This window comes from Rhinolophus sinicus, chromosome 2 (genome assembly GCF_057876585.1).
Source record: "Rhinolophus sinicus isolate RSI-liver-muscle chromosome 2, RSI-T2T, whole genome shotgun sequence".
NCBI classification, from domain to species: domain Eukaryota; kingdom Metazoa; phylum Chordata; class Mammalia; order Chiroptera; family Rhinolophidae; genus Rhinolophus; species Rhinolophus sinicus.
Genome location: NC_142502.1, coordinates 141,829,987 through 141,856,952, shown reverse-complemented (window position 1 = coordinate 141,856,952; position 26,966 = coordinate 141,829,987). Strand labels below are relative to the sequence as shown.

Below are 26,966 nucleotides of genomic sequence, written 5' to 3'. Positions count from 1 at the left end.
AACCGCCTGAGCCACTGGGCCGGCCCACCAGCACTTTTCTATGTGAGGCCGAGAGCCTGGAAACTGGTCTCTGGGGCTCTGTCCCCACAATTATTTTAATGCATCTGGTGAAGATTTGATTTGGGAATATCATTGTAAGGTGGAGGTCTTGAGACAAATCTGAATATGTGTGAACCAAACTGTGTACAACTTAGACTGATGCAGAAAGAACATATTGTTTTACTTGAAACGTTTTGATACAAATTAAGTATTAATAGAAAATCCGGTATCTACTGTCTTAAGGAGAATAAAAGGGAATTCTGGGGGCCTTGAGCCCTAAGCTCTGAGAACACATGCTAATCATAATTAGTGAATTAATTGGTGGTGCTCTGTAAAGTTAGGAAGTTAGACCCCCATGCAAGTGTCCTGATGAGCTCAGAAGCTTAAGGCCATCCATCTGTCCTGCCACTAGTACCATCTAGTGGCAGCCAGGACAATGTGTAGGCACCTTTTTAAAACTTGCTTTTAAAAGTTATAAAAGCATACATCAATAAAACTCATTGTTAAAAACAATGAAAAATACACCATAATTCAGAGTAAATTGTCAAGGGTCTTTCATTCCCTCTCCCAATCCCACCCCCTCTTCCTTATTTATAGTCACCTGCTTTTGCTGTGCATTTCCTCAAATCCCAATCTCTCTCTCTCTCTTTCCCCTCTAAATGGAATCATACTACATATAATGGAAGATGATTTTTTTGTTGTTGTTATTGTTTAACAGATATCTTCAAGTCTATTACCTAGCACAGCAGAAACTATCACCTGTGGGCCCAGACACTATGATCTGCTCACAAGTTGAAATGTTGGGTTGGCTGTCAAATTTGAGCTGGAAGAGTTATTTGGGCCTTGAAAATGCCTTTCGCTGGATGTTGCTTGTTTTTGTTTTTTTTTAAAGATTTTATTGGGGAAGGGGAACAGGACTTTATTGGGGAACAGTGTGTACTTCCAGGACTTCTCTCCAGTCAAGTTGTTGTCCTTTCAATCTTAGTTGTGGAGGGCACAGCTCATCTCCAGGTCCAGTTGCCATTGCTAGTTGCAGGGGGCGCAGCCCACCATCCCTTGCGGGACTCGAGGAATTGAACTGGCAACCTTGTGGTTGAGAGCCCACTGGACCATGTGGGAATCGAACCGGCAGCCTTTGGAGTTAGGAGCATGGAGCTCTAACCGCCTGAGCCACCGGGCCGGCCCTAGATGAAGTTTTAGCCGCAGACTAGCCATTATCGATTCCCCCGCCTAAACTGCACCTACCTTGTTCCCTGTCCTGAGGAATAGCTCCTCTCTTGCTCCATCCTGTGGCCTAAGCTGGCGATGAGCGGTCTGGTCCAGGCCTCCACCTCTCTTGTCTTGTCCCAGTCTGTTTACTCCGCCTGAGAGAGCTCTCTTGCTCCCATGCAGACTTCTCTGCCCCCATGTGCCATTGTCTGTCTTTACCCTCCTCACACCTCACCGTTGCAGATGCTTCTGTACTCCTCTCCCCATCTCTGAAGTGCCAACAGGGAGATCACTCTATAACACATGATCATTCTGTCATTTTATGCTTAAAAAATCCCTCCAGCTCCCATTTTCTGTAGAGCAAAGCCTAAACAGCTCAGCAGGTACGCAAAGCTCCTCCCACACGGGTCTAGGCCTCTTTCTTCCTCCACTATTCCCTATGCTCCAGCTGCACAGAATCCCTCCTTCCAGAGTGGATCACATGCCTTCATACGCCGATACCCTGCAATACCTTCTCTGTGCCTGGAAGGTGCTTTCCCTCTGTCTTCCTGATTAAATTCTACTTATTTGTCAAGATGCAGCTCAGATATCATCTATGAAGCTGCTTCCAACTCCCACAGGCGCCTCTTCTATCATTTCATGTATTTTATATCCCTTTCTACTAGAGCATTTACTGCATTTTACTAGAACTGTTTGGCAATGAGCAAGAAGAGCCGTCTGAATACTTCTTGTGATACCCTTACCATTTCTTGGCCCACAGAGTAGCTGGCACATGAATATGTTTTGAAAGAGTAAATGAACATTAACGAGAAGGACTAGAATGAATAGACCTCAGGGCAGTGATTTCCAAACTGACTGTGATAAGGATCCGCTAAGGTGCTTGTTAAAATGCAGATGCTTTGGACTTACTCTGAGAGTACGCCTCATTTGGCAACTCTGAAAAGGTGGAACACAAGAATCTACATTTTAACAAAAATCCCAGCTAATTCTGATGGCCCGTGAGAAACCCTCCCCTAGAATGCAAATCAAATAATCTGAAAAAAAAAAGCAAAAAACATTTGTTCCTCGAGATATCATACATTGAAGAATGTGCTTATGCCCACAAGAGATCCTTGAGGTGGTTGTTCTTGGCACTCCTGAGAATAAATAGATGCCAGCCTACGTATGAGAAAGCCACAGTGAAGTGAATTCCGTGAAGACTCTGTAAAGAAGCATCAAGTTCTACATATAAGGGCTGAACTGTTTCTTTTTCAGAACAATTGTCGTCAACTCCCATATGTTTGTTTTGTTAGAACAGTCACTATTTAGCCATGGCCAAGCTGTTTTCATTAATATGTTGCATTTGTGTCAAGCGTCTCTTTGGATGTTCTCCAAGCATTTTAGTAGCTTTAAGCTTGTCTTCCCTCACTCCCTGAGGGAGGAACAAGCCCAAGTTCACCCCAACTCAACTTGTTAGAGATGCATTGCTCAAGAGCAGCTCCCGAAGCACCAGATGCAGAGTGGGATAATTCCCAGCCCCCTCCCCTCTGCTCAGTCTCATTTTCCCCACCCACCCTGCCAAATGTTGTCTTCAGCAGGTGGCTCTCTCCCCTGCCTTCAAGTGTGCTCAATTTTCCTCCCAAGATAGATAAGCTCTGAAAAGATTTACAGGTTCTAGACAATGGAGGACTGCCAAGGACAACACTGGCCAAAGAAAGACTCCATACAACTAACTGATGGGCTTTTACAGAGACAGTAGAAAATGTGGGCTAGGCTCTGGTTCAGAAGGCAGAACCTTTAGGCAGCAGATGTGCACCAGGTTCAGAGCACCAGTTCTCCCAGAAGTCCAGGGGCTCTGACCTTAGCCACGTGGACCAACCTGGACTTGCCCTGACTCCTCACTCCTGTGCTTTCCTCCCGGTGAAACCTCTCTTCGCTCTACAGACTCTGATTTCCTCAGCTCTAAAGAGGTTAACCCAGTTGCATTAACCCAGTTTCTGATTTAGGCACTTCTCTGACTCCATCTTTTCTAGGTTCTTCCTTCTCAATCATGGCCTCCTTAGCATGCCTACTCTTCAGCTTTGTGTCTCCAAACTCCGTGAAGACACCACTCCAGGGCCAAAGCAAGACACTCATCTACTCAAAGCAGACCAGCTGAGAAAGACATTGCACTCTTCTCCAGTGGTTTATGAGGTACATTTTGATGCTTGTCAGTTTTATGGAAAGAGTGATATACCTGAAAGAAAGAGGACAGAACCACACTGGCAGCTACCATGGCGAGTCTGTTCAGTGGTGTGGCCCACTGAAGTTATTCCCTGATGTTTTGAGAAGATGGTCTGATACTGACAGCTTGATTTCTTGCCTCATGGGCACTTTGCGTTAGTGTCTTCAGGGTTTTTAAAAAGTAAACATACTGTAAAATTAACTCTGTGAGCGTGTGTGTGTGTGTGTGTGTGTGTGTGTGTATGTGTGTGTGGTATGTGATGTGGCATGTACAGTTCTATGAGTTTTAACACGTGTATAGATTCATGCAGCCACTACCACTATCAGGATACAGAGCCCCAGGAAACTCCTTCATTCTGCCCCTTTGAGCGTATACAAGCTTTACTTTAAGGCCTTACTCTTATAATAAAAACTAGGGGGGAAAGGTTAACCTCTATAGAAAGTTAAGAAAAATCATCCGTGTTCAATATTTGAAGGAATTTGTCATTCCGAGTTGGATCACATCTATAGGGTGAGAACAAATTCCCATGATCCTAAGTCCTAAATGGGTTCTTAGGATTTGTCTTCCCAGGCAAATTGGCTAAGCTATTCCTTCCTATCCAGGCAAGCAAGAGCTACCTCGCTCAGGAAAAGCATCCTTGTCCTGGATGGGAACCTGATGATTTAAGGTTTCATCCGTTATCTTTTGAGTTTAACTAACACGAATCTGAAATCATTAGGCTGCAGCCATGAAACTTCTGAAAATAAACTCTCAGTGTGGTCATATTCATTAACTCTTTAAGATGTAATCATGTAGATTGGGGGAAATAAGTACCAAGTGCACGCATGTATCTACTCCACTACAAAATACAAGCCTAAAAAATAAACTGTGAGAAGATCAAGATTCCAGCTGGGTTTTGACTTGAAAAAAAATTAGTATATATATATATATATATATATATATATATATATATATATATATATATTATATCCAGAGAAATATATATATATCCAGAGAAAGTGACTGATAAAGACAGGAAAAAACAGATGTTTCAGCTTTGAGAAATTCACAGTGTTCCTATGTTTAATGGGTTTGTTGAACTTTTCTGAATATTCAAAAAAATTCTGGTCAAATAATTTTGACATTTCAAATTCTGCTTCAAGCAGAAGGAGGTTGCCAATAACACCATGCTTACTTCATGGGCCATTAGGAGTGACCTTCTCAGTGGGAAGGAAACATCAGCTTTTGGGACTGTTAAAAACCAGGGTTTGTAGACTTTTAGAGGATGGTAAGTGTATTTGAGTCGTTTGGGTTTTTATTCTGCCTCTTCCACTCACACTAGCTATATGACCTTGGGCAGGCAGCCTAACCTCTCTGAGCTTAATATCCTCATTTTAACAATGGAAATCATATATCATTTACTGGGTGGCTTGGAGGGCTTAATGAGATAGTGTACATAAAATGTCTGCCACACAGCAGACACTCAGTGAATGTGATGTTTGCTTTTTCTTTCCCCATTTAATCCATCCTTCTGCCTCCAAACAGAGACCCACTGAAATTAGCTCAGTCAGAGTTTATAGTTTTCTTTAGCCTAAGAGAAAAAAGATGGTTTAATCTGTCTTTTAATTTATCCTACGACTTTACGTTTGCCCTGGCAGGAAATAATGTCTTGGAACTAACTTAAAGCGTTTACCTTTTCTTTTTGGAGTAGTTCTACTTTAGGATCCTCAGGAAAGAAGGAGAGTAGCTGATCAGGGCTCCCCAGATCAGGAAAGCCTAAGTTACACTGTAGTCCACAACAACCTCATGAACAATCCCAAATCTTGATAGCGTTTTACGATAGTTTCCCATTGACTGCCCCTCTCCCCAAAGAAAAGGATGGATTGATGCAGCACAGAAGGATGGATGGATGGATGGATGGATGGATGGATGGATGGATGGATGGATAAGCGATAAAGCAAATGCAGCAAAATGGTAATTGTAAAATCCAGGTAAAGAGTATGTGGATATTTTCTGTACAGTTCTTCCAGCTTTCTTGTATATTTCAACATCTTTCACAATAAAATGTTGGGGACAAAAGTTTACTTCTCACTTATGCTATGGGTCTGACAAAGGCTGGCTGGGTTTCTGCTGCGTATCTTCTCACTCCAGGACCTAGGATGATGGATCATCTTGAAAATGGCTGGTTGCCATGGCAAAGGGAAAAAGAGCTCTGCCAGGTATTGCAGACAGTTGGATATTTCAGCCTGGAAGTGACATGTGTCACTTCTGCTCACAATTCCTGGCCAGAGCTATTCTCACAGGGCCCTACTCCAGCCCATGGAAGTGCAGTCCCACCATGTGCCTAGACAGGGTCAGGCTGGAAACATTTGGTGGACAGCACAATAATTACCCTGACAAAAATAAACTCCTTAAAAGAACCACACACCTTAGTACCATCATCAGTAATAATAGTAACATGAAAAGGCACATTCACTTAAAGCAGTGTCAATAAGAGAACTCAGAGGCTTTCTCTTTCTCATCCACTTGCTTTCTTTTGGTCTCCTTTAAAGGGAACAGAACTAACCCGCGGAAGGCTAATATGTTCCAAACTTCTTGCTGGCTGGTTTTTCAGTCAGTCAGCCAGCCAGCCACTCAGCCAGCCAGCCAGCCAGCCACTCAGCCAGCCAGCCAGCCAGCCACTCAGCCAGCCAGCCAGCCAGCCAGCCAGCCAGCCAGCCAGCTCTTTCTAGAATCTCATCACCTTTTTATTGAGTCAGCTCATTTTCACCATCAGTAAGAAAACGTGGATGCTGTCCAGATAACTTAAGAAAAGCAGAAGTTAGACAGAGGCTGATGATGCTTTTCAGAAATGGGGTAATAACATAAAATATTTGACTTAAAAATATTTCAAAATTATTCTCAACTTGACATTTTAGAGGAGTCAGGAAAGACTTCATAGCTGAGGTGACATTTAAGCTGGCACTTGAAGGCATTTGCTAGGTAGAAAATGGAGCAGGGCATTCCAAGCAGAGGGAACAGGCTGTGCAGTGGCAAGGAAAGTCTTCTGGCTTGCTGCATCTGGAGAATCAGAAATGCACCGTGGCCAGAGTCTAGAGTGACTGTCGGGATTACTGTTAAAGCACTAGTGTAGAGCTAAAAAAAATTGTTGTAATTTTCATGTTAGCAAATGGGAGATGGAATACTATACTTATTAAGGAAAAATTTTAATTAGTCTTATTGAATGCTGTGACACTACTTAGTATGACTTGCAAGAGAAAAGGTCATTTTCAAGTAACCTGCTGTGTAGAGTACTATAGGTTTCTATATGAATACTGAGTTTCTAGAAATTGAATACTTCTCTTTAGTGACAATCATTTTTAAGTTGTATATATGTTTTTAATATATCCACAGTAATTTTCTTTGGGAAAAGCAAATGGTCTACTAGGCTGAAAACAAATTAAGACAAAAATCACCAGGTTAAAAAAACAAACACTGCAGGAGTGTGGGAACAAAATGAAGTCATTTTAAATAAAATGTGTCAGGTGGAGAGTGATAGGGAGAAGAGAAAGAAGATGCTTCTCATGTGATACATTATTTAATTTTAAAATACTTTGCGAAGTGGATATTATTATCATTTCGTAAATGAGAAAACAGAAGATCAAATAAAGTGGCTTCTTATAAAATTAGCTGTTTAAACTTGAGCTTTGTTTTTCAACTTCTGAGACTGTTTTTTTCCCTCTGTAAAACGGACACAGGACGTGTGCTGTCTACCTCACAGAGTAGTCAGGATAAAAGAAAAAACAAGTAGAATTTTTTACATCATTCTTGACCTTTCCTAGATTTTAAGTTCTCTGATTCTGTTCTGATATTTGCACATTATTCAAAACTGGTCTTTATAAAGAAACTTTGTGAAGCCTGTTTGTGGAGAAAGTCTTTTCCTAGAATATCTTAAAATATACAACTTCAAACTGCTTATTTTTAAGTAATTAAAAATATTGTCTCTATCTGAATCCTTTTTTTTTTTTTTTTTTTTGGTATAAAAATAGAGCACAAACTTTGGTCATTATTTCAATTAGCAAATGCATGGAATATCTTAGAAAGATAAGTTTTTTTCCTTTAAATTCGTTCAGTGTTTCTCTTGGCATTTTAAATAATTTTGTTTGAAAATGTATTTTGCACTGCCTTTTTAAATAAAACACACCTAATAATATTATGTGAAGACACTGTTCTAAACGTTTTACATACATTCACTTATTTAATCCTCACAACCATTCTACAAGTTAAATACTACTATTACCTTCATTTTTCAAATGAGAAAATTGAAGCACAAAGATATTAAGTGACTTTCCTAAGGTCACACAGTTAGTAAGCAGCTCCAGAATCTGAACTCTTAAACACTGAGTCATGATGATACATTTCTGAAGATGATACATCTTCCTAGATGAAATAGGGCCCTAATTATGTATATCAGTTTTTATTTAATATCCACAGAAACTACTGTGATTTAGTACAGGATTGTGTCTCTGTAGTCCCTGTCTATTATACTTTTTAAATTTACTTTATCTGCTTTTTATAAGCACATTACATTCATTATCTCATTTAATCCTTCCAACAATCATGTAACATGGAATTTTATATTTTATATGTTAGTCTCCCTATTTTATAGATGAGGCTAAGCCACTTGCCCAAGGTCACATACTAGTAAGTATCAGGCCCTCAAACACAGATCCAAAGTCAGTGTTCTTAACCACTATGCTATAGTATTTTCATGTCACAGAATACTTCTTTCTTTTTTGCTTATTCAAATTCTACTCACCTTTCCAGTTTGCATTATTGTTTTCCAGAGAAACAGAACCAATAGTATGAGGAGATTTAGCTTATGTGATTATAGAAATTGGCTCATGTGATTATGGAGGCCAAATTGTCTGCCATCTGCAATCTGGAGAACCAAGAAAGTTGATGGTGTAATTCAAGTCGAATTAGAAGGTCTAGGACCCAGGAGAGCCAATGGTGTAAGTCTAGTCCGGGTCCGAAGGCCCAAAAATGGGCGCGGGGATGGTCAATGCCATAAATTCTAGTCTGAGTTCGAAAGCCCAAGTACAAGGAGTGTTGAGGTCCCAGGGCAGGAGAAAATGGATGTCCCAGTTCAAATGAAAAGTTACAAATTGCCTTCTTTCCTATAATTATTCTGCTTCCAGTTTCCTAAAAGCCAGAAACCAGATTACCCTCTATGTTGGAACTGTCTCTAAAATATGAGTTGTGAGGTTTTGAGAGAAGACCCAAGCCTTTAGTGAATGGACATTGTGACATCTGTGATAAAGATCTTTATTTTTTGGCATGTTTTCTGTGCTCAACTGTGATCCAGAGAGTTTAGAAGACTGGATTAGTGATTTCTCAATAAGCAACGTGTCACAAAATATAAATTCAAGGCATGTCTCCTGATCTACCTGTTCAAAGTGTTGTAGTCATCAACAGAATTAGAAGGATGGCCTTGTTCCTCAAGCTTCTGGGTAGCCATCTGATGCTTAGAAGTAAAAAGACGTGGCTACAACTTGTATAAAAATAGCCCTTCCAGATGGCTGAGGGGCAAAGTTACAACTCAGCAGCTTGATATAGCTGAGCACTCAAGTTTTGGAGTAGGAGGAGAGCTATGCGAGAAGTAGCCAGAGACACTGGGCTTGAGTCCAATCATAAGTAGAACAGTATATGCCAGGAGAGATCACTTAACGTGGCAGATTAGCTGTTAAGATTTCCTGTTTACTTCATCTCCATCTCCTCCCCACCTCCCTTGATTCAGCTTTACCTCTTAGCCCCTAGGAAACACACACACACACACACACACACACACACACACACACACACACACACTTTTTCTTTTAAGGAGTATAAAATAGAGTTACAAACTATAAATTTTAAAGGGCTTTAGAATTCTCCTAGCCTAACTCCTCGTTTTGGAGACAAGCAAACTGAGACATAGAAAATTGAGATGACCACGTAGGCTCAACCAGAGTGTTTGTGGGACTCAGATCTCCAGCTTCCCACCCAGGGCTCACCGTCTGGCTCCTCTGTGGGAGGGTGTGTGCAGTGGGCCACATTTTCCCCAGTCCTGCCAAGAATCACGGCAAACTCAAAAATCAAAGCCTTGAGTTTTTTTGTTTTGTTTTTTAAAGCCATGGAAATATTGCAAAAGCCACGATACTGCTTCCACCCCTCAAAACAAACACTAAAGCTTTGATAAATGAGTCACCAGCTTGAAACATCTTGTTTCATAAGTGAAAAAGAAAATATTTGCTAATCAAATGCTTTAGCAGATTAAAATATGTAGTTTTCATATTTTCCCACCTTCTAATCACTGCATTTCTATCGGATATTCAGGAAGAAAACTTAAGCCTGTCTGTGGTGAATACATTGTTTTAAATATCTCAATGTCTGTTTAAATAATTGAGTGTTGGTGTTTAAAATCCAGTCATTAGGAATGGGTTAATGCTTACATTTAGTGGTCGTCGTAATAGACATTATTGTTTTTGAAAAACGGTGAATTGAGAAGCTTGCTGCTCTCCTAAACCAGCGCATAACTAGTCCACATCCAAGACACTGCTGTGCTCTGCTGGCAGTACAGCTTCATTGCAGGTAAGTGACAGAGGTGGAAAGTGTTTAGGTGCCAGCCTTCCAAATTCAGTTCTACAATACAATGACTCTTTACGGTACTCCCATTTGCCTTGCATAGTCTTACATGAAGGGTTTACAGGTATCAAAACACCCACATCTCCAACTAATTTTTTCCAACACAATAGGATTTGTGCTTCCCAGGTGGATATTACAATATTAGTGTAAATCAGTATGTTACTTTTGAAGAGGCAGTTTCTTTCCTTCTTAGGGATTCACCCTCAAACTTCATGGAGTACAGGCTTTGTGACAGGTACCTTGCAGTGCTTTGGGGGGGGGGGTGTCTACCCTGAGGTACACCTGCTATTATAGCACCACGTCCTCATACTGCTCAGCGACCTAGCTGGCTGATGGGGGAGTGTTCACCATGGAAGGAGGAATGGAGAGAGGACAGGGACAAGTATTTTCTGATTGCCCACCAAGTGTCTGAGCCCGTACTAGCTCTGTCAGAGCTGGCTAGAGCACTCTTGTTAAACTGTCAGAATTGACCTATGAGTAAGTGTGGTAATTCTACTCCAGGTCTGTCCTCCTCACCCTGCAGCACAGATGGAGATCTGAGTGGAGCTGGCCTGGAGCAGAGGTCCACCTGCTAAACACATATTGCCCAAATTAAGAAGGCAAGTCAGGATATGATTTTCAACACCTTTATTAAGAAATATCAAAAGTTCATTACAGTTCCATACACAGTTTACAAAGTTCAAGTGAAGGGGAATGTTGGGGTGCCATCAATATAACACTAGGGTCAATTGCCAAGGAGACAACCCTGTAACTCCTGTCACCTTGCTTGACAGTGGTCCACAACCATGGTTTTTCCCATTTCCACTAGGCCACAGCACAAAACCTTAAGTTATTCGAAAGAATTTTAATACATTATACATATATCTTAAATATTTCTCCTTTTATTTTGTCATCATTCTTCGCTGAAAAAAGCTAAGCTGTTTATAGGATGCACGTTCGAGTCCCATTCACTGCTGTTTGTATTACATTTTCACAAAGCCTGCTGTGAGAGCTGCAAACATTGCAAGTTAGCATGTTACCATATTACACTTGCAAGAGAACCCAGTCACATTGTTATTTTTTTTTGTTTCACGTTTCACAAAAGAGGGAAAATCACTCCACTTGGAAACAAAATACCACAGTCATTCAGTAGAACCGTTAAGTATGGGACACGCCTGCCAGGTCCACTGAGGTCCTCACAAGCGGCCAACAGCATGACTGGGAACAACCGGAAGCAGGAACACCAACACAGAATACGGGAAGGGATCTTCTCGGGACGGTACGTCACGATCTTTTGTCAGGGACATTGCATCAGAGGGGAATGACACTTTCAAAATAATCGGGGCTAGTAGGTCACTGGCACCCGATGGGAAACAGCAACGGTGTGGTGTGCCTCGGTGAAGGCTTGTGCTGGGTTATCTGAAAGTAGATTTCTGAAGAGATTGTCCAGCAACATCAGAAAGAGCCATCTTCAAAGGAAAGATTCCTTGTTCACCCACATAAGACTGCGTGTCTCGTTGGGCTTGCACTCGTACTCAATGACAGAGAAGGGGCTTCCCCACTGGCAGTGATCTCGCTTGTGGTAATTGTAGAACTTGACTTGCCACACCGTCTCGAAGGTCCCAATATCAGTGAACTGAAGGAAGACAAACACACCCCATGAATACGTCATTCTGCCATGAGCAATAGATGAGAGCTAACATTAGTGAAAGAGGTCCTGAATCTTCAACTGTAATCAATCAATACGTTTTGGGTTGGCAAACCTTCGCCTTTTACGAACTATCTTTCATTATTACGGGAGGTATTTTCCTGAAAAGCTATGTGTGAACCATTTTTCCCCTATGAAATCTTATTCTCATTGTATGAGTGGCATTCGCTATCATATTGCCCTTAATAAAACGAACTCTCCAAATACATCTGTTTTTCCAAATTTAATTTCTGGAAACCGCTCATAGAATCTCAACATTTTAGAGCTTGCCACAAAAGGGGGATTGGGAAGAGAAGATAATATTTAATGATTGTTTTTTTGGTTTCTATTTCAAAAGACAGCTGTACAAAATAACATAAGCACAACATAACTAAACATAAGATAACAATTGCCCTCTATCGCTAATTTCAATTCCAGGGAAAACAATTTTATTGAAAGCATTTGATTGTTAAAGACCCTAATTTAACTTTTAAATACTACCAAGTGTTTATAAGTGAAGATCCATGCCCATGTCTCAGGCTTTGATTGTAACTTACCCAGAACTATATTTTAGTACCTACTAAATGCCTTGCATGTATAACATTTTGTATAAGGCATGATTCTTGCTCTCAAGAAGTCTGTATTCTGCTTCCCGAAGGTAGGCCCTGAAAATCACTGCACCGAACTCTCCTGAGCCATAAGCACATACTTCTCGTGTAGCTGAGAAGAGGGCACAGAATACCCTAGAGGCCACTGGGCAGTTGCTCAAGTGGCCTGTGGGGTAGCCTGACCCTGCTACCAGCTCCTGGAGCTATTTAGGGGCTCTGGCATTCAACAGCATGATGCCTGTCCTTATTTTCTCCTCTGACCCTCCCCTGTCATGGGAGGGGACAGGGACTGACTTGGCAGGGTTCTTAGACTTGTCAGGAGCCAGAAGACATGGGAGAGGGAAGGCAGTGAGCAGCAGGAGCCTTCGGCTGCTACGGGACGAGGGTGATCAGGTGCTTCCCAGATTGCTTTCCAAGATGCTCTCAAAATTATATCCTGCACCATTGCCTCATCCTGCTAATTTAATCCCAAAACAAGATTTGGCTTTCCTTTGGGGTGTTTGCTTGACTTGAAACAGTGGGTGATATACCTAGAGTCCACAAATTTTCTCCCAGATAAGAAAATGCAGTATGTCTTTTGAGAGAGTCTTGGCTTAAAGACCTGTACAAGTATACAACAGCTTTATTCACAATAGCCCAGACAGGGTCAGCCCAAATGTTTCATCATTCACCTGGTGATAGATAAGTTTGGTATATCTATAAAATGGCATTTTACTCAACAATAAAAAGGAACATACTGGCATCCTGAGCAAAAGAATCTAGACTCTAAAGGACACATACTGTATGAAACTCATATCTACATATAAAATCTCATATATACATATAAAATCTGTGCTGACAGGAAATATCTGTGGTTACCTAGGGCCTGGTGTTGGAGGAAGTGAGTGATGGAACTGTGCAAGGGGGAAGTTTTTGGGGTAATGAAAATATTTTACATCTTGATTGGGTGGTGGTTATACGAGTATTATATGTACATGTTTGTCAAAACATTTTTGTCAAAACATTGATCAGTTTTCTTTAAAAGGGTACATTTATTGTATATAAACTATACCTTAAAGTTGATCAAAAAACAAAAATATTGATTTTTAGCCAGCTACAAAAAAACAGGTACTCTAAACACTGCCAATGGGAACTGAATTATACAGCCTTTTGGAAGGGTAATTTGTATCAAGTGAAAGGTGTGAATATACTCGGGTCTAGAAATTCCATTTATAATTTATCTTAAGAATATCACAGTGTTTAGAGTAGTGAAAAATTGAACACTAAATGTCCATCTGTCAGACATTAATTACAGCATATCGATATAATGGAATACTATGTAGAAATTCTAAATATAAACATTTAATAAACTTTTTCTATTATTTATATATTACCTGAACTAAGCAGAGTACCAACAAAAATGTCTAATATTAATTCAATTAAAATTATACATGTTAATAAGTTTTATTTTTGTCTATGTACTTATTTGTATTTTCAAAATTTAATGATTGAGTTTACCTTTTATAATCAGAAAAAATGTTAAGTCAAACTGTATTTACAAGAATTACCAAATAGTTAATATCCTTAATATATAATAATTTATGAATTAATTACTAAGAGCTACTAAGAACATTTGGATAAAGCTGGAACATAGTTCATTAAAAAGAAAAAAATGGCCAACATCTAAAAATATTCAAATGTAATATTAGTAATTCAAAAAATAAAACTTGTACAGAGATAATATTCACCTATCAAATAAGCAAAAATTTCTAAATACCAGAAGAAATCTAAGCACCCAACTTTAGAAAATATTATGAAAATGGCAGCCTACCCATGTGATGGATTTATATATCCATTAAACATGAATTTAGAGCTTTTAACGATGAGTGAAAATGATTAGAACAATGTTAACAGGAAAAGATGGGTTAAAACAGTTTATATACAGTATGAGCTCAAATATGTAAAATAAGATGTACAGAAAAAAGAAAATGAAAAAATATTAACAACAGAGTTTCTAAATAAAGAAATTGAGTGGTTTTCTACTCAGATATTTTTGAAGTAAATGTTACTTTTATAATTAGAAAAAATATTTTAAATGGTGAAATGGATTTATCATTCATGAAAAATTAACACATATATTCCTCAACTCCTAGGGATTTTACAAATTCTCTTAAGGATACATATATGCTAATAAAAATATTACAACTTGTGTGTACAACATGGTAGTGGTGGTAAGAATGGAATGAAGTCTCAGTCTATAAGTCACCAAGATTTTTAAAGAGGGTTTAGTATTATTGTTTTTGACCACCACAGGGCATTCCACACTTTAAGTATAACTGAATTAAATTAAGTTAAAAAAGTATTTTACCAACACCAGCTAGTCTTTTGAGGGAAGCAGCATGAAACCATGCTCCGTAAGAGGAAGAAACAATACTGAGGCCTTATTTTTTAAATAGACAAAAGTTGGTTGTAAAAAAAACAAATTAAGAAGATTATGACCAGAGGTAAGAAAAAACTTACGGTATTATACTTATGTCTGAATAACCTTAAAACTAAGAAAGTCTCAATCTAAGAGTTCTAAGTAACACAAGAGACCAAAATAGAAATCTGCTGACAGCAACAGTTATAGCTAAAGATATGGGATATTAGGTGCATTCATAGTTCGGTTTTGTTTCTTCTTTTTTAATGTTGGATCCAAGGTCATGGTGTAGAAAATTTAACTGTTGCTAATTATGCATATAATTTCCTCTTTCCCATGCTTTAGTTGTTTTAACTTCCCATTAGCCTTCTTCCTTATTATTCTTTCCTCTGGGGTTCTATTTCCTGGGTATGTCACAATCTAGCTCAAAATTTCTTCTCCTTTGGCTAAGAACAGATGGAGTCTTAAACGCTGACATTCTTCTTGAAGAACATAAGCAACTATACAGCCTCTCCCTCCCAACCCATCTGTATCTTCCAAGGAAAGTTTACTCAGGCAGGCATCCTGGTGATGCAATTTATACACAGGTATAATTCTGTGCATCTGTATAGTACCCTTTATTTTATACAACTCTTTCCCATATGTCATTCCACTTTGGTCTTGTGATTGGTTTTAACATCTCCATTTTATGGATAAAAGAACTAAGATTCAGAGAGGTTAAGTGACTTGCCTTTGGTATAGACTGTGAACCCAGCCAATGATAGGAGCAGGTCAAGAACCTAGGTGTCCTAATTCCTATCTAGGAACCATCATCCCTGTACCAAACTGTTTATATGAGCAAAGAGCTAAGAGTTGATGACTAGTTTTTCTCTTTTTTCTCTCTGAGTGAGGATATATATGGATTGTCACCTGTTGAATGCTTTAGGACACTGAACTGAATATTTTAATCCCTCCAATATTCATATGATAAAATCTAAATCCCCAATGTGATGGCATTTGGTGGTAGACACTTTCAGAGGTAACTAGATCATGAAGGTGGAGTCCTCATGAATGGGATTAGTGCCAATAAACATGATCTCTCTCTCTCTCTCTCTCTCTCTCTCTCTCTCTCTCTCTCTCTCTCTCTCTCTCTCCCCCCCCCCCCCCTTCAGATGAGGACACAGTAAAAAAAAGCAGCTGTCTATAACCTAAAAGAGTGCTCTCATAAGACACCAGATCTGTTGGCACCTTGATCTTAGACTTCCAGCCTCCAGAACTGTGAGAAATAAGTGTTTGTTGCTTAAGCCACCCAGTCTACTGTATTCTGAAACTGGCATCCTACTATATACCTGGACATTTGCTATAGTGTCCTTACAAGTTGCAAGTCTTGGTACATTTTTATTTCACAACTAATGTGGGAGAGAACCCATCAGATTCCAAGGAGAGGAGACATTTGTTGTCCTCGTTAATAAATGAGTAATCTAAAGAGTTTCTTTTAAAGAATTTCTGTGGTCTTACAACCAGTTGGCCTAGAATTCACCATGCCACCCACCTCCACTGGAGATGTGAAATTCACCAAGAATAAAATCATTGAGAAATCCACCGACTTGAGAAAATAGAACAAGCTTATCATATTTATAGAAACATGACGTTCCTTCATTATTAAACAAATTCAGTATAAATAAGCATCTGTGACTTTTAGTGTGTTGTGACCTATCAATTCCTACTGGATTCCAAGTCTCTTTATTCCTGTAATGCTTCAAATTTTATTAATTGTATACATGTTCTTTATTTCTCTTAGCTGAATATATAGGACTAAAAGTTCTGGGTCTTATGAAGTATGTTTAACTTTATAAGAAACTATCAAACTTTCCCTAAGTAATGGTGTCATTTTACTTTCCTACCAGCAATATGAGAGTTTCAGTTGCTCTACATCCTCTCCAACAGTTGGCATTGCTAGTCCTTTTAACTTTAGCCTGTCTAGTGATAAGAAGAAGGAAGACAATAAAAAGCAGAAGTCAATGAAGAAGAAAAGGAAAAACTAAAGAAAAACTATAAGGAAAAACTGTAAAGAAAGAAAAATCAATGAAACTAAAATCTGTTTTGTTTTTTTTTTTGTAAATGCCTTTAAATTGATAGCCCCCTAGTAAAACTGAGTAAGAAAAAGAAAACAAATTACGAACAGCAGGAATGAAAGAGACGCTATCACTGTAGATCCTATAGACCTTAAATTAGGAACAACCTTATACCTATACGTTTAATGAAATGGACAAATACTTTGAAAGATACAAAATATCAGTAGATATCTATCTACTAAAGAAATTGAATTTGTAGTTAAACATTTCCCAAGAAAGAAAATTTTAGGCACAAGTGGCTTCAATGATAAATTCAGATATTTAAGGGGAAAAATATCAATTCTACATAAATTTTTCAGACAGAGGAAGGGACCCTTTTCAATTCATTAAATAAAGCTAACGTTACCCTACACCAAAACTTGACAATGATATTACAAGTAAAGGAAAATTACAGATACAAATTCTTCATGGACTTATGCATAAGATTGGCTTATACTTTTTATTTGCTTGAGACATTAATAAATCAAATCCAGCAATATATAATAAGGATATTATATCAGGAGCAAGAGAGTTCATCATATTAACAAAACAAAGGAGAAAAACCATATAATCACATTAATAGATGCAGAAGGACCATCTGGCAATTCGACATTCATTCATGATAAACTCTCAGCACACTAGGAATAGAAGGAAAGCTTTTCAACCTGATTAAGGGGCATTGATGAGAAAAAACCTATAGTTAACATCACCCTTCATGGTAAGAGACTGAGACCTTTCCCTGTAAGATAAAAAAAAAGGCAAGGTTATTAGCTCCTGCTACTCCTATTCAGCATTGTATTGGAGTTCCGAATCAGTACCTAAGGCAAGACTCATTAGGGAAGTAAAAGCGGTCACTATTCACAGATGAACAACTGCTTGCAGAAAATACTAAGCAATCTAATAAAAAGCTACTACAATTAATAAGTGAATTTAGCAAGTTTGTAGGCTACACTATCATTTTTAAAACCACTACATTTCATAAAGAAAAATACTAGCACTGAACAATTGCTATTTTTTTAATATATCACCAATTTTGTAGGTGAAAATTGGCATTGCCCTATTTGTATTTTTCACAATAGTGAAATTCAGCCATTTTCCATATATTATTGGTCATTTGTATTTCTTCTTTTGTGAATTGCCTATTTGTTTTAAAAGTAGTTTTCTATTTCCCATGTCTTACGGTTATCTTTTTCTCATAGGTTTCTAAGAATTCTTTGCAGTATTAAGTTACAGATCTTGCCAAATTACTAGACAGAGCTGACATGAGGAACAACTTTTATACTTGGGAGTGCTTGCATAAGGCTCTCCACTCCACACAAACAGCCTCATAACAAGCTCATATACCTCCCTGCCTTATTCCTCCAAACTCCCACCAGTCTCCCACTGAAGAGGGCCTACTGAAGGGGAACCTTATGATGATTTGTGCAGGCAGCTTCTCCATCTGGCCTCTGTCCTTGGAAGGACTGAGTAGGGAATTAGTCATGTTAAAACACAAGTCACCATTCTCTTTGAAGGAGGGGTTGTGAGCTTTTAGAGCTGGGTAATGCTTTCTTAACTCCTAGTACCAGGGCCTGTGGAATTATTTGAATAAAGAGATCACTGCCATTAATCTCAGTCAGATGGCATTTGACTACTTCCTGGCTTGAGCTTCAGTGGGCAGTACAGGGCTGTGGGAAGTTACTAATGGCAGCAGCAATTTCTGCATGGGTACTAGCAAATCAAGGCAACACAGCTTTTTTCATCAATTGTCATTTGCCTTTTAATTTAAATCGCCTTTTAATGAAAATTTAATTTAACTTTGTTTATGATATTTGACAAAAATTTTACCTTGTGTATAATCAAAATTTTCAATTTTTACCTTTGGATTTCTTCCATTTCTTTTAGGTTCAGATTAAGTCTCTTTGATTTTTCAAAAAGTTGGCTTTTTTACAGATAACTCATTGATCTATCTGAAATACATTTTGGAGTATGGTATCAGGAAAGAACAACAGTGATGTTTCTCCCAAATAGCCAATTATCCTAGCATCATTTATACAATGATTTAAAAATCCAAAAAAAACTATGTACTTTGAAGTAACTTTAGACTCATAAGAAATTGCTCTGGTATAACCTTAATCCAGTTTCCATTGCTGGATTCATCTACTCCGTTGGATTTACTTGGACATCTTAAGACTTCCCTGTTGTCTGTGAAACAGTGGTTGTGTCTGTAATTTACAATACTTGAGCTTGAAACGTTGGTGACAAAAGTCATAAAGTAGTATTAAATGCTATATAAGGCTTTCATTACTAGAATGACATTTGAACTTAACATTAGAGTTACTGACTTGAGTCAATAATATATTACCTACAATATTTAGTTTCTAATCAAATATTGCCAAACACGTAACAAAACAGGAAAGTATAACCTATATTCAGGAAAAAAAGTTCATTATGTAGTAACTTACTCTAAATGGGGCCAAATGCTGGATTTACCAGACAAATATTTAAAACCAGAAATTATAAATATGCTCAAAGAAGTAAAAGGGAATATGGTTTCAATGAACAAACAGGGTATCTCAAGAAATGGAAACTATAAAAAGTACAAATGAAAATTCTAGAGGTGAAAACTACAATAGAAAAAAATAGAAGATAAGCATAATAGCAGACTGGAAATGACAAAAGAAAAAAATCAGTGAACTTGAGGATATATCAATAGAAATGATCATTTAAAGAACTATAAAAGAAAATTGAAGAGACTTGAACAGGACCTTAAATACCTGTGGGATAATACCAAGCTGTCCAACATATGTGTAATTGGAGTCCTATACTCCAAGGAAAGGAAAGAATGGAGTTGAAAAAAATTTTTTTAACAAAATAATGGTTAAAAATAACCAAAATTTGGTAAAAACAAAACAAAACAACAACAACAAAAAAACCTATAGATTCAAGAAATTCAATGGGCCCCAAGCAAAAGACATACAAAGAAACCACACTTAGGTCCACCATAGTCAAACTACTTAAAACTAGAACTGTACAACATGCAAAGGGATTATTTATTTTATATATACATAAAATGCTACATATATAAATATTATGTATATATGTCTTATACTTAAATTAAAATATCTCCATGCAAATAAAGGAAAGAAATAAAGATAAGAATAGAAATTAATGAAATAGAAAAATGGACAGTGAAACATATGAAAATAAAGCTGGGTTTTTAAAAAGCCCAATAAAATTGCTAAATTACTAGTTAGATTGATCAGAGGGAAAAAAAGGCAAATTATGAATATCAAGATTGAAAGAGTGGACGTCATTGCAGATCCTAAGACCTTAAAGGATGGTGAAGGATTATCAACAATAACTCTGTGCCAATAAATTTGATAATTTAATTGAAATCAATGAATGACATCAAAGATAAATTACAAACATTAACTGAAGAAATAAAACCTGAGTAACCCAACATCAACTAAGGAAATTGAATTTGTAACTAAAAACCTTCAAACAAAGTAAAAACACTTACATTTATTGGTGAATTCTATCCAACATTAAAGAAGAAGAATATCAGTTCTACACAAACTCTTCCAGAAAACAGAAGAGTGAACACATTCCAAATCATTTTACGTTGCCAGTATTATTACTCTGATACCAAAACTAAATGAAGAAATTACCACAGAAATTACCAAGAAAAGAAAACCACAGATCAATATTCCTAAGGAACGTAGATATAAAAATCTTCAACAAAATATGAATGAATCAAATCTAGCCATGTATACAGAGAATATACCATAACCAAATAGTATTTACTTTGGGAATCAAGGTTGTTTTAACATTGAAAAAGCAAGGTGATCTACCATAGAACAGAGTAAAAAAGAAAACACCATGTGATCACCTCAAAAGATCGAGAAAACATATTTGAAAACATTTTGCAACATATTCATGATAAAAACTCTAGTAAACTAGGGATAGAAGGAACCTTCCTTAACCTGAGTTTACCAAAAAGAAAACAAACCTACAGCTAACTTCATATACTTAGTGTTGGAAAACTAAATGCTGATAAATTTAACAAAATATATATAAGTCTGTACAGGGAACACTGTAATATGTTATAGAGAGAAATTAAAGAAGAACCAAACAGAGATATCATATTCATGTATTAGAAAGCTCAATATTAAAGTGTCAAATTTCTCCAAATTAACCTATAGATTTAATGCATAACCAATGAATATCCCAATTTTTGGAGAAATTGATAAGCTCATTCTAAAATCTGTCTAAAAATGCAAAGGGTCTAGACTAGCCAAAATAACTTTGAAAAAACAAAGCTGGAATATTTATGCAACCTGATTGAAAGACTACAGTACAGATAATGAAACAAAATTGTTTTGGCTCTTCTAGGTCTTTTGCATTTCCAAATTTAAAAGACTGATACATAATTAAGTGTGTAAAGCAAGTAAAATTCTCATACATTGCTGGTAGATATATGAAATGGTACAACAGTCTAGATATTTCTTATATAGTTAACATATACTTACCTTGTGACTCATCAAATCTCCTCTTAGGTATTTGCTCAAGAGAAATGAAAATGTGTTCATACTAAGAATTATACTCCAATGTTCATAGCAGCTTCATTCATAATACTAAAAGCTGAAAACAACCCAGATGTCCATTTATTGGAGAAAGATAAATAAACTACAGTATATCCATACAATGACTATGACTCACTAATAAAAGGAACCAACTACTGATACATAGAACAATGTGAATGAATCTCAAGGACATTATGATAAGAGAAAGAAGTCAGACACAGCAGTGTGATACTATTTACATGAAATTCTAGGCAGTTAAAACTAAGTTATTGAGACGAAAAGCTCAGGTGGCCTAGGGTTTGGGGGACTGATTACGAATAGGCATGAGGAAATTTTTCAGGTGACAGAAATGTTCTATATTTTTTATTGGGGTGATGATTACATAGTATTACCCCATGTGTCGAAACCTATGTAACTGCACATTTAAAACTGGGACGTTTTATTGCATGTAAATTTATATCAAAGGTGATGTAAAAACCTTCAATGAATTCCTATAGGCTTTAGGATAAATCTGACAGGAAAGAAGGTACTGTAACATTTAACACCTATTTACTTCTCCAGCTTTATCTTGGGCCAGTCCCTGCCTCATTCTCTGCCCCTGCATGTGGGACTTTTCTCATTCATTACAACACATTATGCTCTCTTCCAGCTCTTGACTTTACTAGCTCCTCTTTTCTTATGTGCTCCCTCTTCCTGCAACTCTTATTCATCCTTTAGTTCTTCCTTAAGAAAGCCATCCTCCAAATCTTGGACTAGGATAAGACCACTGGTATATGCTCCAAAGGCATCTCTACTTTTTCACCGCATTTTATATAATAATAATAATAATTATTTGCTTTATTATTGATAATCATGTATGAAGTATGTTTTCCTTCTCTAGCTTAAAAAGTCCATGAAGCTAGGGATGTCTATTTTTTTTTCATCAGTCTTCTACCAGTGTCTGATACATAAAAAATTCACATATGTTTGCTGAAAAATCAAGCAAATAAAAAGTTTAATATAATAAAAATCTAAGAATCCTAAATAAAAAATTAGACATTGAATTTAGCAATATATTAAAAAATAATACATAATTTTAAAGTGGGGTTTATTTTGAGAAATAAAGGTAGGTTAGTATTTGAAAATGTATTATATAATTTTTAAATTAATATATCAAAGGAAATAAATTATCTCCATAGATGGAAAAAGGAATTACATGAAATTTAACACATTGTCCAATTAAAAAAATACCTTTAATGAACTAGAAAAAGAATGCTTTAACTTGATAAATAGTTGAAACTAACATTGTACCTAATAGTGAAACCCTGAAAACAAGAATACTTATCACCACTAGCAGGCAACATTATTCTAGAAACATTAGTCAATGCAGTAAGGAAAAAAAAATCAGAAATTGATACAGTTATGTGTAGTTTATGACTTTCTATTTGAAAAACCCAAGATAATTTGCTAAAAAATTTTAGTAAGCAAGTTCAGTAAAGCGGTCAGTTGCAAAATACATATTTTATTTACAACATATTATAAAAGCAATGTATTTAAAACAATGCAGCATTGGCGTAAGAATAGACAGATAGATACACTAGATTAGAAAGTGTAGAAAGAGCCTTAAATTTTTTACCATATAAGAAATTACTATGAAATTTACTATTGGAGAAACATGAGTTATTTAATTAATTGTATTGGGACATTCTGGACAAATAGATTCTAATATGAAACCATGAATTGAGATAATATTTCATAATTTCATAACATTTCCTTTTATACCTTTTCTTAAAGGGAGATAGTGATTGTGTCCTATGGTTTCCATTTGCCATGGTACCACAACCCGACACCCCCAAGTAGGCCTTACCGGCATTGTGATCTGGATGGGTTGTCGTTCTCCACTCTTGGTTGGGGCCACACCTTCTGTGTCATATGTGCCCGTATAAACAATTCTGTCCCCATCAGGTTCTTTAGACTTCAGCTCCAGTGGGACAAGCACACCACCAATGGAGATGTTCCTGCAATGGACCATCTGTGTTGCGTTGACCACATATGGTAGGAATTCGCTTAGGTTCCCTGTGCTGGTCTGCACCACCACCCGAGGCAGGAATTCTACAGGGTATGGCTAAAGGAGACCTTGTAGGGGGGTAGAAAGTTCTGAACATTCAGGAGGCTTGGATTCTCCAACTAACCACGTATGTGACCACAGACCAACTACTTACTCTCTCTGGACTGACCTCAGTATTTGCATCCAGAATAGCTACAAAAGGCCTAGTATGACTATCAGTGGTCCTCCTCTTTAGCTTCTCATCTGGGGAACTACGAAAAAGCTACCTATACCCGGCCACATCACACACCCCAGGGATTAGGAGTCAGTTGGCCTGGGGTGTGGTTTGGGCACAGGTAAATCTATTTTAAGATTCTCTAGGTGATTCTAATGTGTAGGTAGGGTTGAGAACCACTAAACTAATTCTCTGATTTTTTTCTGTTCCAACAATCAGGGGTCCTGTGCGTTGCAGTACTCATTCTCAAGCCAGTCACACCACCAGAAATTCTCACTGGCACTATTCCTTTGTGTTAGGGTAATGTTCCCAAAGAGTAGTCCCTGAACTAGCAGTACCACCTGCCAACCTATTAGGAAGCACATTCTTAAGCCACACTCTAGGATGAGACTCAGCCATCTATATTTTAGCATGCCCTCTACATGATTCTGATCGCTTAAGTCTGAGAACCACTGGGTTAGGGCATTGAAAAACCCTTGATAAAATTAAAGTGTAACTAGAAAAAAAATAGTTTTGTCATTAACACAAATTCATTTCTAGATTAGTTTGAAAAATAGAGAACTACCCTGAAGAAAATGGATATAGAACAGGTAAGTTGAGAGAAGAGGTTAGTTCCCAGGAAAAACGGGAAACGAAAAGTCTGGATCATATGGAGAGGCACAGAACACTGGGACATAGGAGGGTAACGGGGCAGTTGTGGGGGATGTGACAAATGAATGGACCAAGAGCACTAGAAACAAGCCAGGTTTGGTTCTAGGTCCTTGAAGTAATGACTACGGAGGACACTCAAGCTATACTAGGTGTCTGGTGGATGCAAATCTCCTCCTGTCCCCCAGGCTCAGTATATGGTAGATGATAGAGATGGTTGTTTCCTCCTTCCACACTAGACTTTACATCAACTCTAGGTGGAGGCTGACAGGTAAAGGACTCCACCCCTGGATACTTACCCATAAGCTACCACACTTGACCTCACTGACTTTCCAGCCCGAGGTCTACTGGGTGCATCAACTGTGGTAGCAGGAAAGAGATAATTTCTGCCACGAATAAATTTTTAAAAACCATCTTTTTATTGTAAGGATGTTGCCAATCCCAGGCACCATCACCGGGCTGAACAGACAACTCCGGAGAAAAAGAAAAACACCCACCACAGAAAACCATCAAACTAGGCCAAGCCTAGGAGACTGCGCCCTGACGTGTTCCTCCAGCCCTGCGGTCCTCAGCCACGTAAGGGCGGATGAGGAGCGTCCTCAGGGAGCCCCAATAACCACCCCACCCCCGCATTTACACTTCGTTCCTCAGCCTTTCTCCCTCGTTCAGCCTCGCTGTCAGACTCGGGCGGGATGCCAGGACTTGGGAGAGGAGGACCTGGATTGCGGAGGGTGAAACCCGCGGCAAGCAGCTCCCATCTGCACCACCCCGGCCGCCTGGGGGTCCGCGCTGATGGCTGGGCAGAAGGGATGAGAAATTTACAAGGAAAAAAAATAACCCTAACCCCCCTGGCTTTCTGTTATTGTTTTAAACATCTCACCTCGCAATGGGTGGAGGGAAGAGAGAATGTAGGAAAGACAAGCGTTTGGCAGAGAGGACCAAGAGGAACTGGGAGCAGATTTCTAACCCCCCACCCCCGGTCCCGCTGGGCACGGGGCGACCCAACAGAGGCCAGGGAGGCTCAGGCTGCCCCGGGGGCCTCGGTGTTCCGCGCGTACCCCAAGCGGGGCCGGGCATCCGCGGCGCGCGCCCGCACTCACTCGACCTGCAGCGTGCTGGGCTTAATCTTCACCTCCACCTTGTAGGAGGAACCGGTGAGCAGCTTGATGGTGCGGTTCTGACCGAAGCGCTGCCCATCCACCTTGAAGAAGACCGGGCCGTCATTGGGTTGGATGCGCAGCGCGATGGAGAGGCGCACCAGGCCGGGCAGGTCCCCCATGGCTGGGCGCTGGGCGGGCGCGGTGGCTATGGGGGACGGAGGAGAACGCCGGCTGCGACCCAGCGGCTGGAGAGCGGTGGGCGGAGAGGAAGCGCGGGGAGGGAGAGGGAGGTGGCGGAGGGGAGGCTGCCTCTGGAGCCCTTGCCGTCGCGGCGGTCCGTCTGGGCTTTTGAGGAGCAACTCGCGAGGCCGTGGCCTCCCCTCCCCCACCACCCCGAGAGGAAACGCGCGGCAGGGACAGCTCCGAGGCCCCGAGCCTCCCCATCCCCCGCTCCCGGTGCTGCGTTCTCCGCGCGGGTGGGATCCCTGCGGCCGGCAGGCCACAGGCAGATAAGCGTAGCTGGGGGCGAGAGAGTTAATCCTGTTTACGCACCACAATCCCTTTCAGCCAGGGGAGCGGAGGACATTTAGGCTCCTCCTAGAGCGGCGCGGGGCGGTAGGAGAAGAGAGGTACTGGGGTTCAGCGACACTACACCAGGGAGCGAGATCTGGGAATCTGGATTCCACCTCCGTCAGCAAAAGGATGTGGACACCATTGCTCGCGGGTCGGGATCCATGCAGGCAGGAGGAGACCGAGAGGAGAAAGGGAGACGGGAAGCGGAGCGGAAACCGCTAGCCAGTGATTTAAGTTTCAGGAAATAGGAGTCTTTCCAAAGCTTAGGGGAAATGGCCAAGGGAAGACTCAGTTCCTTCTAATGTGGACTGCAAACCACACTTGATTAGGAAATGCGCAAGAAAGAGCAAAAGAAAACAACCAATATCAATTCAAGGAGCTCCACCTTCTTGTGGATGTGTATTTTCATTATGTGTATCCTTGTCTCAAGAGTGACATGGTGTAACGCATCACATATATATTTACAGATCTTGATGGATGAGCTATTAACCCTGGCCTGTGTTGAAGGCATCGTTGGTGACAAGAGGAGGGATCCTTAATAAAAGGTTTTCGGCAGAGCACTCGGTCTGACACCTCAGAGTTTAGATTTGCATAGTAAGCATAGTTAGAGAGAATTCATAGCAGAAGTCGGTTGACAGATCCTGATTTTGGAAGCAAGTGGGGACCAAGGGTTTTAAGGCTCTATTGGGAATGACTTCAGAGAGCGAGCTCCTGCTTCAGCACCACCTAGATGGTGGATAGTACCAGGGCCCGAGAACACACCTGGGGCGTGGAGAACCTGATTCGTGAGGACGAGAGACCGGCCTGTTTAGTAGTTTTTGTTGACCCAGGTTACTACTGCTTGTCTCTAGAAATAGCATCGCCTCGAGAGTTATCTATTTCCTACATTATTCTACGAAAAGAAATCCGCTTTAACTCTCATTCCAGAGTTGTTTGCAATATTCCCTACACCATTTTG

The 26,966-nt window shown here is 39.2% G+C and overlaps 1 protein-coding gene across 6 annotated transcripts; it reads right to left on the bottom strand.

The window, feature by feature from the left end:
• Positions 1-10,708: 10,708 nt before the first annotated feature.
• CNRIP1 (cannabinoid receptor interacting protein 1) lies at positions 10,709-26,388 on the bottom strand. 6 transcript variants are annotated; one of them, XR_016020443.1, is made up of 6 exons: positions 25,988-26,388; positions 25,436-25,640; positions 24,973-25,131; positions 23,273-23,423; positions 21,373-21,484; positions 11,577-11,711 (listed from the first exon to the last, which is right to left on the bottom strand). XR_016020443.1 is itself a non-coding variant. In XM_019718255.3 (5 exons), exons 1-5 carry the CDS (start codon positions 26,019-26,021, stop codon positions 11,547-11,549), a joined length of 714 nt encoding a protein of 237 aa, XP_019573814.3. In that variant the 5' UTR covers positions 26,022-26,357; the 3' UTR covers positions 10,709-11,546. The 6 variants fall into 6 exon arrangements, 5 of the variants coding, with proteins under 5 accessions (XP_019573814.3, XP_019573824.1, XP_074188185.2 ...); XM_019718255.3 differs by lacking the exon at positions 21,373-21,484 and having other exon boundaries at positions 10,709-11,711; positions 25,988-26,357; XM_019718265.3 differs by lacking the exons at positions 21,373-21,484; positions 24,973-25,131 and having other exon boundaries at positions 10,709-11,711; positions 25,988-26,314.
• Between the last annotated feature and the right edge of the window lie 578 nt (positions 26,389-26,966).